The sequence below is a fragment of the Gracilinanus agilis genome, chromosome 1, assembly GCF_016433145.1.
Source record: "Gracilinanus agilis isolate LMUSP501 chromosome 1, AgileGrace, whole genome shotgun sequence".
In the NCBI taxonomy this organism is placed as follows: domain Eukaryota; kingdom Metazoa; phylum Chordata; class Mammalia; order Didelphimorphia; family Didelphidae; genus Gracilinanus; species Gracilinanus agilis.
Window position 1 is genome coordinate 720394955 of NC_058130.1, and position 15312 is coordinate 720410266.

The 15312-nt window shown below is 43.2% G+C and overlaps 2 protein-coding genes across 2 annotated transcripts; one reads left to right on the forward strand and one right to left on the reverse strand.

The window, feature by feature from the left end:
* Positions 1–551: 551 nt before the first annotated feature.
* Positions 552–1370, reverse strand: TSSK6 (testis specific serine kinase 6). Its single transcript, XM_044658529.1, has one exon. It carries the CDS (start codon positions 1368–1370, stop codon positions 552–554), a length of 819 nt encoding a protein of 272 aa, XP_044514464.1.
* Positions 1371–2318: 948 nt separating this feature from the next.
* On the forward strand, positions 2319–14141 carry NDUFA13 (NADH:ubiquinone oxidoreductase subunit A13). Its single transcript, XM_044658530.1, has 5 exons — positions 2319–2447; positions 6346–6424; positions 13013–13084; positions 13705–13774; positions 13965–14141. Exons 1-5 carry the CDS (start codon positions 2354–2356, stop codon positions 14082–14084), a joined length of 435 nt encoding a protein of 144 aa, XP_044514465.1. The 5' UTR covers positions 2319–2353; the 3' UTR covers positions 14085–14141.
* The last annotated feature ends 1171 nt before the right edge of the window (positions 14142–15312 follow it).

Sequence of the window (15312 nt, forward strand, 5' to 3'; positions counted from 1 at the left end):
TCTGCCCCGCCTCTCTAGAATATGTTCCCCCCCTCCCCGCCCTTCCAGACCAGTCTAGAGCCTGGAGTTGCTAGCAAGAGAGCGAGTTTATTGTCGGGTCCAGCAGGGTGGAGGGAGGGCCAGCGCCGATCTCGGCCAACAGGGGGCGCCTCGAGGTCTTAGGCTTCTCCCTCCTGCCAGGCGTAGTGATGGCACTCCACTTCCTCCGGGCTTCCTGCGCGGCCGGACCCCATTTTTTTCCCTCGCTCTATCCCTAGCATCTTGGTCATGCCCCTTTCTATTCCCACCCCTCGCCCACCACCCCAACTACCTCCGGGTCCCGCGAAGGGGAGGGGCGGCGGCCTGTCGCACGCCCCTCGACTAGGAGGGCGGGAGAGAAAGGATAAAAGGGGTGGAGGGGATGAGGTCAGAAGGGCTTCCTGCTCCTCTCCCCTGGGCGCCGTGCGCCCTCGTGCCGCTCCCCCTACGCGGGGTCGGGGGTGAGGGTCTGGTAGCCTGGGAAGAGGGAAGGAGGAGGAGATTGGGAGGGGGGGGCGCCTGCGAGGTGGGCGCTAGCAAGCCTCGCCGCGCAGCCAGCTGTTGCGGGCGACCTGACCAGCGGAGGGTCGCGCGGACGGGCTGAACTGCAGCAGCTCTGCGATGAGCGCTTTGCAGCGCTCGGCCAGCTCGAGGCCGTCGGGGTAGAGGACGCCGCGCTTCTGGCGGCGGGGCAGGCCCGCGATGTCCGAGTCGTCGAAGGGCATGCAGCCGGTGACCATGACGTAGAGCACGACGCCCAGGCTCCAAACGTCGTACTTCTTGGGGTCGTAGGGGATGCCCAGGAGCACCTCGGGAGACGCGTAGGCGGCAGAGCCGCAGTAGGTGGTGCTGAGATCCGGGTAGCCGTGCGCCTGGCGGCCAAAGCCGAAGTCCGTGAGCTTGATGCGCCGCTCGTCGGGGCTCAGCAGCACGTTCTCGCATTTGAGGTCGCGGTGCACCAGGTGGTGGTCATGCAGGTAGCGCACAGCGCCCACTATTTGGCCAAAAAGCTCGCGCGCTTGGGCGCACGGGATGTGCCCACTGCGCTGCACCACCTGCAGTAGGTCGGTGCCAGCAGCCTCCATGACGATGTACAGCTTCCCGTTGCACACTTCGATGAACTCGAAGACGTGCACGATGTGCGGGTGGCGGATGCCGCGCAGGATGGAGAGCTCCCGGGGCAGGAACTTGTTGACAAAGTCCGGGGGGGCCCGCCGCCGGTCCACCACCTTGATGGCCACCGTGCCCTTGTACTTCTTGGAGGTGGCCACCTTAACCTTGGAGTAGCTCCCCTCCCCGATGGTGCGGCCCAGCTTGTAGCCCAGCTCATTCAAGAGTTTGTCTCCAGACATGATGGACGGGGCGAGAGCGTCGGGAGGGTTTTCCGAATTTCGAATTGGGGCTTAACCCATGGCGCTTGGCACCCACAGACCTTGACCCCCATGTGCCCACTCCTGCCCCGGGGCCCCCCACCGCCCTTTATCGCCCAGGTAACAATTTCCTCCTTGTGAAGTGACTGGGGGCGTCACGGGCCGCAGCGAGGCTACCGCATGTTTCCTGGCCCTGAACGCCAGGGTCCGGTTTGTGACGTGGGCAGAGGGGGCGCACCTGAGGAGATAGAGATGCTGCTGGGTTAGAAGGTGACAAGACGCCCAGACCTGGGAGCGTGGTTGGACGTAAGTGAAGTTGGGTTCCACTGATAAATTGGAGCTCTGAGGCTGGTAGAAGACCATCATACCTCTAAAGCTCTACTCGTGCCCCTAGGCAGGGTAATTCTGAGGCTGCACTCCCCCCTGGCGGCCTCAATTGGTACAATGCAAGCGATGGGACGGGAGAAGCTGGACCTTGGGCCAGTTTAGAACTGGAGAGGCTCCTTAGCAAGACCAGCTGGCTCTGAACAAGACCTGTTCAGAGGAAACTAACGGGAAATAAAATTTGGCCAGTGGGGGTCAAGGTCAGCGAAGAAGCCGGTTTGGAACTGGGACTGGGACGCCGGTACTCTAACGCCGAGATTCCTCTTAGGCATCACTAATAGCCTTCAAGTCAGATAAAAGTTTGCAAACTTTAAAAAGCTACCTAACTGCCAGATATTACTATGAATATTAGCCGGGCTTTCCCTCTCGAAGGCGCAGGAGGGGTCTATTTTTGGCTCCACCCTTTCCACACCTAAATGGAGCGTCTGCCCCTTTAAGAACTGCTCGTTTCAGTAGCTTCCGCCACTCTTTAGATGGCGGAGCGTGCTCACCGCCTCCTGGCCCACTCTACCCCATCCGACGCCATTTCTGGGTTCTTCCGTCTAGGAGCTCTGCGGCCGGAAGTGCTTTGAGCCGGCAAGATGGCTGCGTCCAAGGTGAAACAGGACATGCCCCCACCTGGGGGCTACGGCCCCATCGATTACAAGCGGAACCTTCCCCGCCGGGGAATCTCGGGTCAGTGTTTTTTGGGGGGAGGCGGGGCGCGGTCGATCTCTTCCCCGCCTCCTCCTGGAGACTTCGCCCCGCTCTTTAGTATCTGCTCGAGGGTTCCTGTCACATAACGGATTAACCGTGGCGGCTAGGTGGGCTCCAGGCTTGGGGAGGAGGAAGGAGGAAGGCTACCAGAGGTCTGGACCCCGGGGCACTGGACATTTGGGTGTCAAGGATTTCCAGTTCATTGCTTTGAGTTGCCTACACCGAGAGCACTCTAGGATTGTGTGTGGGAGGCAGAGGGGACCATTGACCATTGCCGCCTCATCACTCCCGGAGGAGCAGAGTCCTCTTAATTACTACTACCTATTCTTTAATCCATCAACCTAGAAACCTTAGAGCACTGAATGGGCCAGACAGGAGAGAACTTAAAACCGTGTCAGAGTTAGGAAGGCCCGTAGAACCTAGGGATGAACGAGTCCCAGGTTTTAAAATAGAGGCATAATGGGTTTTTGATTAGGAGTGGAATTTCACCTAAGGAGAACTAGTAACTTTTTTTGCCTAGAGTCGTAGCACATTTAAGACGATTTTAAGCAGGAATGGAAGTGGGAAGGGCATCTCAGATTACCTTATGGTCCATGGTTAGACCTTTCAACGTGGAAAAGTAACTTAGAGGGCATTTGCTAAATGCTTTCATTTAAGAGGTGAGGAAACTGAGGCCTAGGGAGTGGATATATACATACAAATACACACACTCAAGGTCACCCAACTATTTCTGTTTCCAAATATATTGCCTTTTTCTTTTAAACTTTGCAGAGCACTGACACTTATTAATAATGCTCAGTTTAAGACTCATTTGTCTTTGTGTAGAATTACCAGATTGCAGCAGCCTTTGATAGATTTCTCCATTGGAGGAGATTATTTAACTATCTGCTTAGCTAGCTAGCTACCAAAGGAAATAAGGCCTAGTAGAACAACATAGGAAGATAAGTAACAGGCCGTAGATAGAGCAGTAGACCTGAAATCAGGAAGACCTGAGTTTCGATCCCACTTTAGACATTCATTAGCTGTGTGAACTCTGATAAAAGTACCTTAATTTCTCAGTCGCAGTTTTCTTGGCTGTTGTAGTGAGGATAAAACATAGGATATGATTTGTAAAGCTTTTTGAAAATCTTAAAGCACTTATATAAATGCTCCCAGATACATATGTCTATCCTTACTTTCTCTTTTGAGTATCTCCATTACCAGTTGTTGGACATTTCAAATTGGCATTACTGAAAGGTTCTTAGAATTAGTGTATGTAAAAAAGAACTCATTTTTAAATTTATTCAATATCTCCACCTTGGAGTCAAAATTGACTCCTTTATTCTACTTTCATACTATGCAGCATTATTTTTATTCCTATTCATATGGCCACTATCCTAGTTTCATGTACTCATCGTGATCTCAATCTTTGGGTCTTTTGTTCTGTCTGTTCATTCCGTGCCAAACTTCACACCTGGATTCTTCTCATCATTTACTTCCTTCCCTCTTACATGCTGCTGAATGGAGCTAGAAGAAATCATAAAATTGTATTGATTAGAAGATAGGCTTCATATTTGTTATCTAACCTCAGCTAAGTTCCTACTTATATATAACTACATTATAGTAATGTAGTCCTTTTATTTCTAATTGAGTTCCTCTCATAATCCTAAAATGAAGATTTGGCAAATCTTTTTTTTCTTAGGTCTCTCAGACTTTCCTTTCTTCTTCTATCTTAGCAGATAACCATGCCTCTTTCTTTACTTAGAAAAATGAGGCCAATTGTTGTCAATTCCCACTTTTTCCCCTTCCCTCCCCTCCCCCATCATCCCTTATTCTTTTTTACTTAATTTTTGATAATGAGGGGATTCTTCTTCTCAAGGGGCTTATCCTACACATGTGTCCTTGTTCCTAACTCCTTTAGTTAATTGTCTTCTCAATGGTTAGCATTCTCTAATATTCAACTTTTTCTATTTACTAATTCCTTTCCTATAGAAAAACTTAACTATATAGCCTGACTCACACACTTTGGATGAGTAGGTTTTCAAAGAGCTTAGATAAATTTTAGGATACATAGCTAGGATTCTGCGGCCTATACTTTACAGGGAGAGCCAGTAAAAGAGGGATAAAAATGAAGAAAAGTTATATTGACACAAATGATTCTTAAGAAGAAAATAATGAAAAAAAATGACAAAAGTTAAGGAGTGGGAGAACTTTTTTTTAAGCCTAAAAAAAAAAGATTTTTTGATCCCTATAATAGTGCTATGATATTGATATTTTGTGTATTATTATCCTCATTATACAGAAGAAGAGACTAGGACAGTTGTAATTTATCTAAAGTTATCCACACTAGCCAGAAAGGATCAGAGTTGGGATTCAACCAAAGTCTAAATTTCCTACCATACCTGTTACTGCTAAGGCCCTGGCATTTCCCTGTATGTTGCTTTTGAAAGAGATGAATAAATTCTTTTAGCAAAGGATTTGGCAGTCTCTGCCCTTGCTGTTATCATGGACAGTAGTGAAGTGGTGTGAGAGATGATAGTGTATGTAGGTAGATTTAAAATGGGGAACTCATCAAATAATTTAGATTTTTAAAAAGCATAGAGGAGGAAACAAGGGCAGATTGCTTAGGACATGTGTCAGATACAAAACTCTCAAGTGTAGCCTGAACCAGCTTAAAATATAACTGAGAAATGTTTAACAAAATAAATTAAAACACAACATAGATAATGTTAATTTGTGGTTTTCCAATGTGGCCTGTAGGGATCCATTTTTATTTGAATTTAACAACACAAATTAGGATGAATGTGAAAAATCCTATAAGACTAGCATTAGGAACATTTAGGCCAAAAACAAAGCTTATCTTATGTGAGTGGAACCAAGAAAATAAGAATGAACTACAGACTTTTATTGGAAGGAGAGTGAAATATAGTCCCCAAATGGCTAATGGAATTGAAACACAAGTTAAGGAGGTTTGAGGTTAAAGGGTACCTACCTAAACTGAAAGATCACAGAGCAGTAACAGATCTGTTACTGTTAGATAGGTGGTTCTGTTGGGGCTTGGGAATTTGGGGGAATAAGAGAGAGATTGAGCATTAGACTAGAGAAGGGAAGCCAGATTTTGAGAAAAGACTATTGGCTTTTTATGCAAAAGTAGTTTAGTGAAATTGACCAATATTCTTGGCAGAATTCTAGAATAGCTTATTAAAGGGGTGATTTGGAAGTGCTTAGCACAAGTCAGCTTGGTTTGATCAAGAAAAAGTCATACTTTGCTGTAGTAGCTATTGGGTTTACTTATTTTGTTTTAAGGAAGAGCTTCTTAGGGTGGGGGTTGCATGGAGATGATTGTGATGTAATAACAAAATTACCAGTCAAGCTTATTACAAAAGAATTAGGCTGCTACTAAGATAGCAACCACCACCAAACAACCCCAACTTGGTTTCCCTTTTTGATGAATTTACTAGACTGGTAGATTTGGGGGAACATTATAGACATCACACACATATATACAGACAGACAGACACATACCTACCTCTCAGCAAATGACTTGTATTATTCCAAGTAAAAGCTAGGCACTGGGGTTAAGTGACTTGCCCAGGGCCACACAGCTAGAAAGTATCTGAGACCAGATTTGAACTCTAGACCTATATCAATCCACAGAACCACCCAGCTGCCTCATTCTATAATGTTCCAAGAGCCCTTCCATACGAATAGGACTTGTCCCACTGACATTTATATTCCATGTTCTAAAGGTCCTTCTACTTTGACTTTGTGATTCTGAGACACCTTCCTCCTTTACTAGCTAAAGGCATATTAACAAATGTTTACCTGCCTTGCCTTAAGGATAGTATGAAGACCAGTATCTGTTCCATGCTTCCCCTCCTTCTTCTTTCCCTTCCAGGCTATAGCATGTTTGCCATTGGCATTGGGACGCTGTTGTTTGGCCACTGGGGCATGATGAAGTGGAACCGAGAACGGAGGTATGGTCCTTACCTTCCTTGCCTGCACTGGTTATACAGCATGCTCTGGCAGGTTGTCTCATAGAATCAGAGATCAATCCACTGTGGCTGACTTATGTCATGGTCCTGCGGCTGAAATGTTGAGGTTGAGACCACAAGGTTTGATACCTGTGAAGACCATGAGCTTTTCTGTGTTCACTGATCTCAGACTCCACCTGCAGTTTCTCCTTATTCCTCCTGTTCCTCCTCATTGTAGTTTCTAACTGTCCCTTTTCACCTCAGTCCTACTCTATGTGATAAGTTGTTTTCCCTCTCTGATCTCAATTTTCTTTGTAAAAATGAAGGGATTTGGAGTAAGATGATCTCTAAAGACCTTTCTACTTCTCAGTTTAGAGTTGGTTTCTCCACTTGTGGCTCCATATCATTTATTGACCCCCTTCTGGGCCCAGGCCTCATCCCGTCTTTCTCCGAGTGTCCTACTGAAACAAAGAAGAAAGGGTCTTGTAATGTAGGTGACTGACAGCTTATCCCTCCCTGGCAGTGGGAAGCAGACTTGTAGTATATAGTCTCCTGGTAGCAAATCTGGAGCCAACTCTTAGACATACAGGATTATTAAGACAGTCTCCAGGCACTTTGTATTCAAGTGAGCATGAGCAGCTCACTTTGGGAGAAAGATTCTGCTTGTGACTTGAAAACAAAGAGAATTTCTTTCTTCTAGATCATGTGAATCTGGCATTTAATAGTTAGTGATCTTTCTAATTGTGTTTGCTGTGGGACACAGTTATCACCAGGAATTGTTTTTCTTGTCATAGAATCTGAAAAAACAAACCTTGGGTACAAATATGTGTGGTGGAGTGGTATCTACTTTACATAGACTGGGTTGATTTCCCTTTAAGAGCCAAGGTGGCCACCCTTGGAATTTAGTTAGTTTGGAAGACCAAAGTTTGAATCATTGGTGGAGCTTCCTTGTCATCTGAAGAAATCTCTAGTTGCTACTGAATGGATAATTCTTCATCATCTAGAATTAGCTGTTGCACATTTTGAGTTGGGTGATGCAAGGTGGTCCTTTTAACAAGACGGGAAGCGCTCAGGAATGTTCTGTTTGTTAATGGAAATATTCTGTGTCATGTTCTTTAGATTGTTCATAAATAGATTATACTTGTCATAATGGACTGAGATCTCATGGCCCACCCCAACACAATGCTCTGCCTCCTTTGCTTGCCAGTTGGGGTTCTGTCTAGAAAGTCTTGGCTTTACATTTTTTTTTAATTTAATTTTTATATTTTTATTAATAGAATTTATCCACAAGTGTCCCAGCCTGAGAATAACACATGCAATTTATTCTTCCAATATTAACTCTGTAGCTGCGTATGATGTTCTCTTGGTTCTACTCATTTCACTGTTCGTTATCCGGTTTGGTTCTTTCCAAGTTTTAAAAAAATTAATCTTGCTCATTGTTTCTTATGGTGCAGTAGTATTCCGTCACCATCATATACCACAGTTTGTTTGGCCATTTCCCAGGTGGTGATGTGCATCCCTTCAATTTCAAAGAGAGCAACTATAAATATTTTGGAACACAATAGGTGTTTTTCCTTTTTCCCTGATCTCCTTGGGAAACAGACCCAGCAGACTAGGTTTTTGAGGAATGCTGTTTTGCCTGGTTTATTAATGGTTCTGCCTGCTACGAGAGAAACATGTGCAATTGCACCTTATCCATTAATCCAGTAATGGAGATTTTACTGAAAGATGGCAGTTTCTCCCAGTGGACCAAATGGCCGATTTGTGCAAGAGCCTTGGAGTTTGAGACAGGTGGATCTTTATACTGATTCTTGGGGAGTATCGATAGATCTGAAGGAGTGGTCTAGGGTCTGGAGAGAACAGGGCTAGATGAGGTTCTCTTTGGGGTTAGGACTAATAGAATAATTTTGCTTATGCCTCCCATGGTCTACAGCTGTTTGTGGGGCATGCTGTTGCCCATTAAAGATAATCATAAGTTCTCTGACAGGTTAATACCGTATGAAAAAGTCAAAGATTGAGCTCTGTCATTAATCTGGACAATAGGGGCTATGAGTGATGCTGTTTTGTGTTAGGCACAGTAACTGTCAGGGGTATTATTGGTGCTATGGCATATGATCCCTTTAACTAGGAAAAGGCAGCTGTTCCTGTTCTTAGATTAAAAAATTTGTCCTTACTGCAGTTGATATTTTTTGTGGGCCTTTTGCCATCACATTTGCTAGATTTTCAGAAGCTTTCCAATTTGGAACTGTACTATTTATATCTTTTAACCCAGTAATATCAATGCTAGACTTATAGTCCAGAGAGATCAAAGAGAGAGAAATTATCCATCTGTACAAAGTATTTATATCAGCATTTTTTGTTATAACAAAGAAATGGAACAAAACAGGATTTTCTAAATTGGAGAATGATGTCGGGGTGAAGACCATCCAGAGATATAGTCCCACTTCCAAGAGGATATTGAGATACCAAAGAATGAGGGGCAGTTCATGCCAGTGTGGTTGTAAATAGGTTTTATTGGGAGGTTAGTCACGAAGCCAGTGTTGGGCAGTAGCAGGACAAAATGAACCAACCTCAGGTCAAGCCAGATATGATATAGATATATACATATTATATTATATTAAACATATGTAATATGTATGTGACATATTATACATATTAAATATAAATATATAAGTATTTAAAATATAAACATATGTATATTAGAAACAGAACAAAGAAGGCTTAGTGTCCAGAGATGGCCACATGCATGTTTTCCCATAGGTTGGATTATTACTCTTGTCATTTACATGAACCATGAAACTAGAAGTCATGTTCCCACCATATAAATGACAAGAAATATGGTATATGAATGTAATGAAATATTGCTCTGTAAGAGACCATGAAAAGGATGAGAAACCTGAGAAAATTTGTATGAACTGATGAAGAATAAAATAAGAACCAGGAAAAACAATTTTTATTTTAGTTAAAATGTAAAGGAATTCAGTTTTGAAAGACTTAAATCTGATCAATGCAATTATTAACCAAATGATGAATCTTATTCCAACTCCTGGTTTTTGAGACAGAACTAATGAATCAGAGGTGCAGAAAGAGGAATATGTTTTTTGACAAGGCCAAAGTGCGAAACTTTTGCTTTTTGTTCAATTATAGTTGTTTGTTAAAAGGAAGGGCATTTGGTTTGTTTGTTTGAAAGAGTAAGTATAACTGAGATTATTATATTCTATGATTTATTGTCATTATCAGAAAAATACTGTTGTTAAAAAGACAGGTTTTTCTTTTTGGTAAGAATCTTGGTGCCATTGAAGATGTTGTGGAATCTTCCAAATGTAATTTACAAGTTTTCTTTTTCCTGTGTAATTTTGGATTTAGACCATCACCTGTCTGCAGTGCATACCCAAGGTACCATATATATGGGCTTGCCACCCATTTGTATACCTGGGCTATAAGCATTCTTTATCCACTTGTATTTTCCTATGTGGATTGTTACCTGGAACTTTTTTAGGTGTCTGTGAATTTCATTTACAAGACTGCAGTGTTTATGCTAACTATATCAGGTCCTGAGTGCCATTTGGTGTACATCTACTATTCATGCTAGACATTTCCTGTAACGGTGGTGAAGTCCTTTGAGCATATATCTTTTATGCATCATAGTCAGTCAGAAGGTCATTGAAGAAAGTCTGTCTCTGTTATATCAGTTAAGAAGTGTATAAAATTTAAACATATATATGGGAGAGCCTTGGAGACTTCATTTTGCTCTAAATCAAATACTTAAAAAAATAATTAACAGATAATAAACACCATAGGATTTTATTCTCTGCACATATTAGTGATATGACATTAAAGATATCTGCGATATGTTTTTTCTTTTCAAATACTTTATTAAAACTCGGTTGTCACTTAACAAATGACTCCTTCCCACTCAGCAGAATACTCCCTTATAGTAAGCGAGTTTAGTTAAAAAACACAAATCGATGCACTGGCCGTGTCTGAAAATGTAGGCTTTGTTTCACATCTGCAGTCTGGCCACTTCTTGAGAGACAAGAGGATTGTTCACTATGTGTCTTCTGAAGTCACTGTTGAGCACTGCATTCATCAGAGTTCTTAAGTCTTTCATTGTTATTTTCATTTTCATTATTGTAGTCATGTAAATTATCCTCTTGGTTCTGTTTCTTTTGCTATGTGTCAGTTCATACAAATTCTCTCAACTTTCTCAGAATTCTTCATAGCTTTCATTTTTTTATGATGTTACAGTGTCCCACTACATGACAGTTTGTTCAGCCATTACCCAGTTGATGGGCATCTATTTTCTGTTCACTTTTTTGCAATTACAAAAATTGTTATACAGATTGGTAAAGATGACAAATGATGGAAATTAGTCAATGTTGGAGGAGTTATAGAAAGACAGATACTCATCGCTGGTGGGGCTAATTTTGTACAACTATTTTGGAAAGCAATTTGGAATTACGTGAACAAAGTGACTAAAATGTCCATATTCTTTGACCCAGAGAGTTCACAGCTAGACATTTTCTAAGGAGGTCATTAGTAAAAAGAATGGTTCCATAAATACCAAAATATTTATAACAGCATTTTTAGTGGTTACAAAGAATTGGAAACAAAGTAGATGCCCATTGATTGGGGAACAACTAAACAAATTGTGGTACGTGAACGTAATGGACTATTAAGAAACAGTGAACATGATGAATATGGAGAAGCATGGAAAGCCTTAGATGAACTTAGGCAAAGTAAAATTAGCAGAGCCAGGAAAACAGTATAGGTCATGATTCATATAATGTAAATAGAACAACCACTGCAAAACAGTTGGAACTAAACATTGTACAGAAGAAAGAACAAGTTTGGTTTTAAGGAATAGACAGGAGAAGATACTTCTCTTGGATTGCTTGTAGGACAGAAGTGGTCCATAAGTGTGGATAGAATAGCAGAATTTTGGGATATGTTGGTTGGTTTTAGTAAATTTTTTTCCCCCTTTTCGTTCTTTATTATAAGAGATAGCTCTCAGGGAGGAGTGAGGAGGAAGGATATAGGAGAAAAATGTAGATGTTGTAAAGACCAAAAAAAAAATCAATAAAATTTATTTTTAAATTTTACTTTATTTGCTATAAATACTTTTTTACATATAAGAATTTTCTCTCTGTTTTGGAACTCCTTGAGTCATATGCTTAAATAGTGGTATCAGTATGCCTAAATAAGTGTTTTACAATTATTAACTCATTTGTTCCTTACAAGAGCCATGGGAGGTAGGTGCTATTATTATTTCCATATTACAGATCAGGTGCCTGAAGTAGACAGGTTAGATGACTTGCCCAGGGTCACGCAGCTAGTAAGGGTCTGAGACCAAATTTGAATTCAACTCTTTCTGATCCCAGGCCTAGCACTCTCTCTATTCACTGTGCCACCTATTTTGTAAATATGGGACCCATTCTTATTTCCTATTTCTTTGATCTCTTTGGGGTATAGACCTATTGCTGGGTCAAAAGCTATGGGTTTATTTTAATAGGTTAAATAGCATTTTGGGCAGAGTTCCAAATTTCTTTTTGGAATGTCTGGACCAGTTGACAGCTCCATCAATAGTGCATTATTGGTGCCAGCTAGGTGGCAGAGGGGATAGAGAGCAAGCCTTGAGGTCAGGAAGACCTGGATTCAAATTTGACTTCAGATACTTCTTAGCTGGGCAAATCACTCCACCCTGGTTATGTAGCCCTTGCCCTTTTGTTAGTAGGATAGAAAATAAGGATTAAAAACCAAAACCAAAGCCACTTCATTGATGTACCTGTTTTCTCACAGTGCCTCAGCTTTTCTCATTTCCCCCTACAATTTCCAAGATGCTAGTCTCTAGGTGTAAGGGTGGAACTTTTATTTTAATTTGAATTTCTCTAGTTATGATTTAGGACATTTTCATGTGGCTATTGATAGATAACTTGGAAGTCTTCCTCTGAAAAACTGCTTGTTCGTACCCTGTGAGCATTTTATCAGCTGGTGTGTTGTCTCAACCTATCTTTCTGAATCTCAGCCCAAGGCTACTTCTGGGATAACAAGTCATACACCTTGGGCTTCTTCATTCATTTAACTGGGCTGTGCTGGCCCTGGAACCACCCCCATGACAGGACCAAGAGCACCCTATGTGGGTACAATCTCCTCTGGGATAATTGCTTGAGGACTCAAGGAATCAGAAATGAGAGATTAAGGAAAATGATAGACTCTAGAAATGGAGAAAGTAGGGAGAGAGCTCACTTCTATTGTCTTTCTGGAGACAAACTGAAAGGGACCTTGAAACATAGATCAATAGCCTGGCACAGCTGGAAGGGATCTCAGAAATTATCTGTTTGACCTCATCATTTTACAGAGTCTCCTGGAGTCAGTATTCTGTCACCTCAGACTTGCTGTCATGGGCCTCTAGCTAATTTCCTGATTTGAGATCTAAGTGACATCTCGTGCCTCTCATGGGGCGTCTCTGTGCTTTGGCTATATCATTAGCTCTCAGAAGCAAGCTTTGGGCCCTCCTTCTCAGAACTGAAGTATATTGGGAGACTTCAGGGCAGCCTTTAGCACCTAACACTCTGCTTGTGTTTGCTCTAGACGTTTGCAGATTGAAGACTTGGAAGCCCGAATTGCATTGATGCCACTGTTCCAGGCAGAGGAGGACCGGAGGTAGGAACCCCTTAAAGTGAGGTTAGAAGACTTCTGGGGGCAGAGGAAGCCCACAGATGAGCTCTCCTCAAGACTGTGGGAAGATTCTGACAATGAGAGAAGACCCAGACATGATGTTCCCTCAGCCTAACAGAGAAAAGGCTTTTGTACATAGTAGCTTGAGATTAGGGTTTCTCTTTTGTTACTCTCTCAGAATGAATCTGTGCCCACTAAAAATCATTTTGCCTTTGATTGGCTAAATATTTCTAATAGTTTGGAGATTTTTACATTTCGGCTAGTGTGGGACGCCCATATTTTACTGATTCTATCTCTTTCTGCATGGATGTAGCCCCAGAATGTGGACTGAGCTAGAAAATGCAAAGAAATTTCCCTTCTGTCCCCCTGGACTACCAGAGAATAGAGATTCAGATACTGTCCAAGGCCTATTTGAAGGCCCACTTGCCTCCTTTTGGAAATGTATCTTTCCTTGGTGGACAGGGGGTAGGCTGGCTGACCAGGCTTAAGCACCTCTTTCTCTACCAGCCAGCTGCCTCCTCCCCCTCCCCCCAATTATTTTAAGGGACCAGCAGTGCTGTATTAGTCTGGGGCTATAGCTTCTAACTGTTGTCTTTTACCTGAAGGAGGCTTCGTATGTTGAGAGAGAACCTGGAAGAGGAGGCTATAATCATGAAAGATGTTCCTGGCTGGAAGGTTGGTTCCTTTAATCGGGGTGGAAGAATCTATAGGCAACATGTAGCTGTGATGTCACTCTGGGCTGGGGGCTAGTAACATGTGCCAGAGTCGGCAGGTATAGAGTTACCCAGGGAGGCAGGCCCTTGGCTGGGGGCCAGTCATCTTCTACGGAGGTTTGGGGCTCACAGTAACAGCTCTTTCTCCCCAGGTGGGCGAGTCTGTCTTCAATACCACCCGTTGGGTACCTCCAACCGTAGGTGAGCTTCACGTTCTTCGGACTGAGGAGGAGCGGGTCAACGCTAACTATGGCTTCATATGGTATACCTAAGGATGTGCCGAGGCCTGTACTTCCCTCGGAGAGATTAAAGGTTCACTTGGAAATCGGTGTGTGTGTGTATGTGTGTGTTGGGGAGAGGGAAGGGGGGGGGTGTGTTTATCCAAAGATCATCTGCCATGCTGTTAGGGCTAAAACCTCAGCCTCTCCCCTGCTCCAGGGACAGACTATACTTGCTCAATATTGGAATCAACATCAATATTTCCCCTAGGTGAAACAGCTCATGCTGATGTTCCCTCATTTTTTTTTTTTTAATTTTTAACCCTTACCTTCTGTCTTAGAATCAATGCTGTGTATTGGTTTTAAGGTGGAAGAGTGGTAAGGGTAGGCAATGGGGGTCAAGTGACTTGCCCAGGGTCACACAGCTAGGAAGTGTCTGAGGCCAGATTTGAACCCAGGACCTCTTGTCTCTGGGCCTGGCTCTCAATCCACTGAGCTCCCAGCTGCCCCCTGTTCCCTCATTTTTTTTTTAACATTTATTAATCTACATTTTTAACATGGTTGCCTGATTCATACTCCTCTTATCCCCTTCACTCCCCCCCCCACACTCCCCCCACCCATGGCCGATGAGCATTTCCACTAGTTTTGTCATGTGTCCTTGATCAAGACCAATTTCCAAATTGTTGGTAGTTGCATTGGTGTGGTAGTTTCGAGTCCACACCCTCAATCACGTCCACCCCGACCCATGCGTTCAAGCAGTTGTTTTTCTTATATGTTTTCTCTCCTGCAGTCCTTCCTCTGAGTGTGGGTAGCATCTTTACCATAAATCCCTCAGAATTGTCCTGGGTCATTGTATTGCTGCTGGTACAGGGGTCCATTACATTCAATTTTACCACAGTGTATCAGTCTCTGTGTACAATGTTCTTCTGGCTCTGCTCCTTTCGCTCTGCATCAGTTCCCGGAGGTCTCTCCAGTTCGCCTGGAACTCCTCCAGTTTATTATTCCTTTTAGCACAATAGTATTCCATCACCCGCATATACCACAGTTTGTTCAGCCATCCCTCATTTTTTAAGGGCAGTGATCGAGAGGTCTTCTCCCTACTCTCAGTTACACCTTCCATGCTTACCTTGGTCTCCCCACTGTAGTAGGCTTTGGGGGAAGCCCTTTATGCATGTGTAAGGACCATTCTAGACACCGCTGGCAAGCTAATTGATACCTCTAGTCCCTCAGCAGATCACAGATCAAACTTGACTGAGGCTAAGTCTCTCACTATGATCCCTGG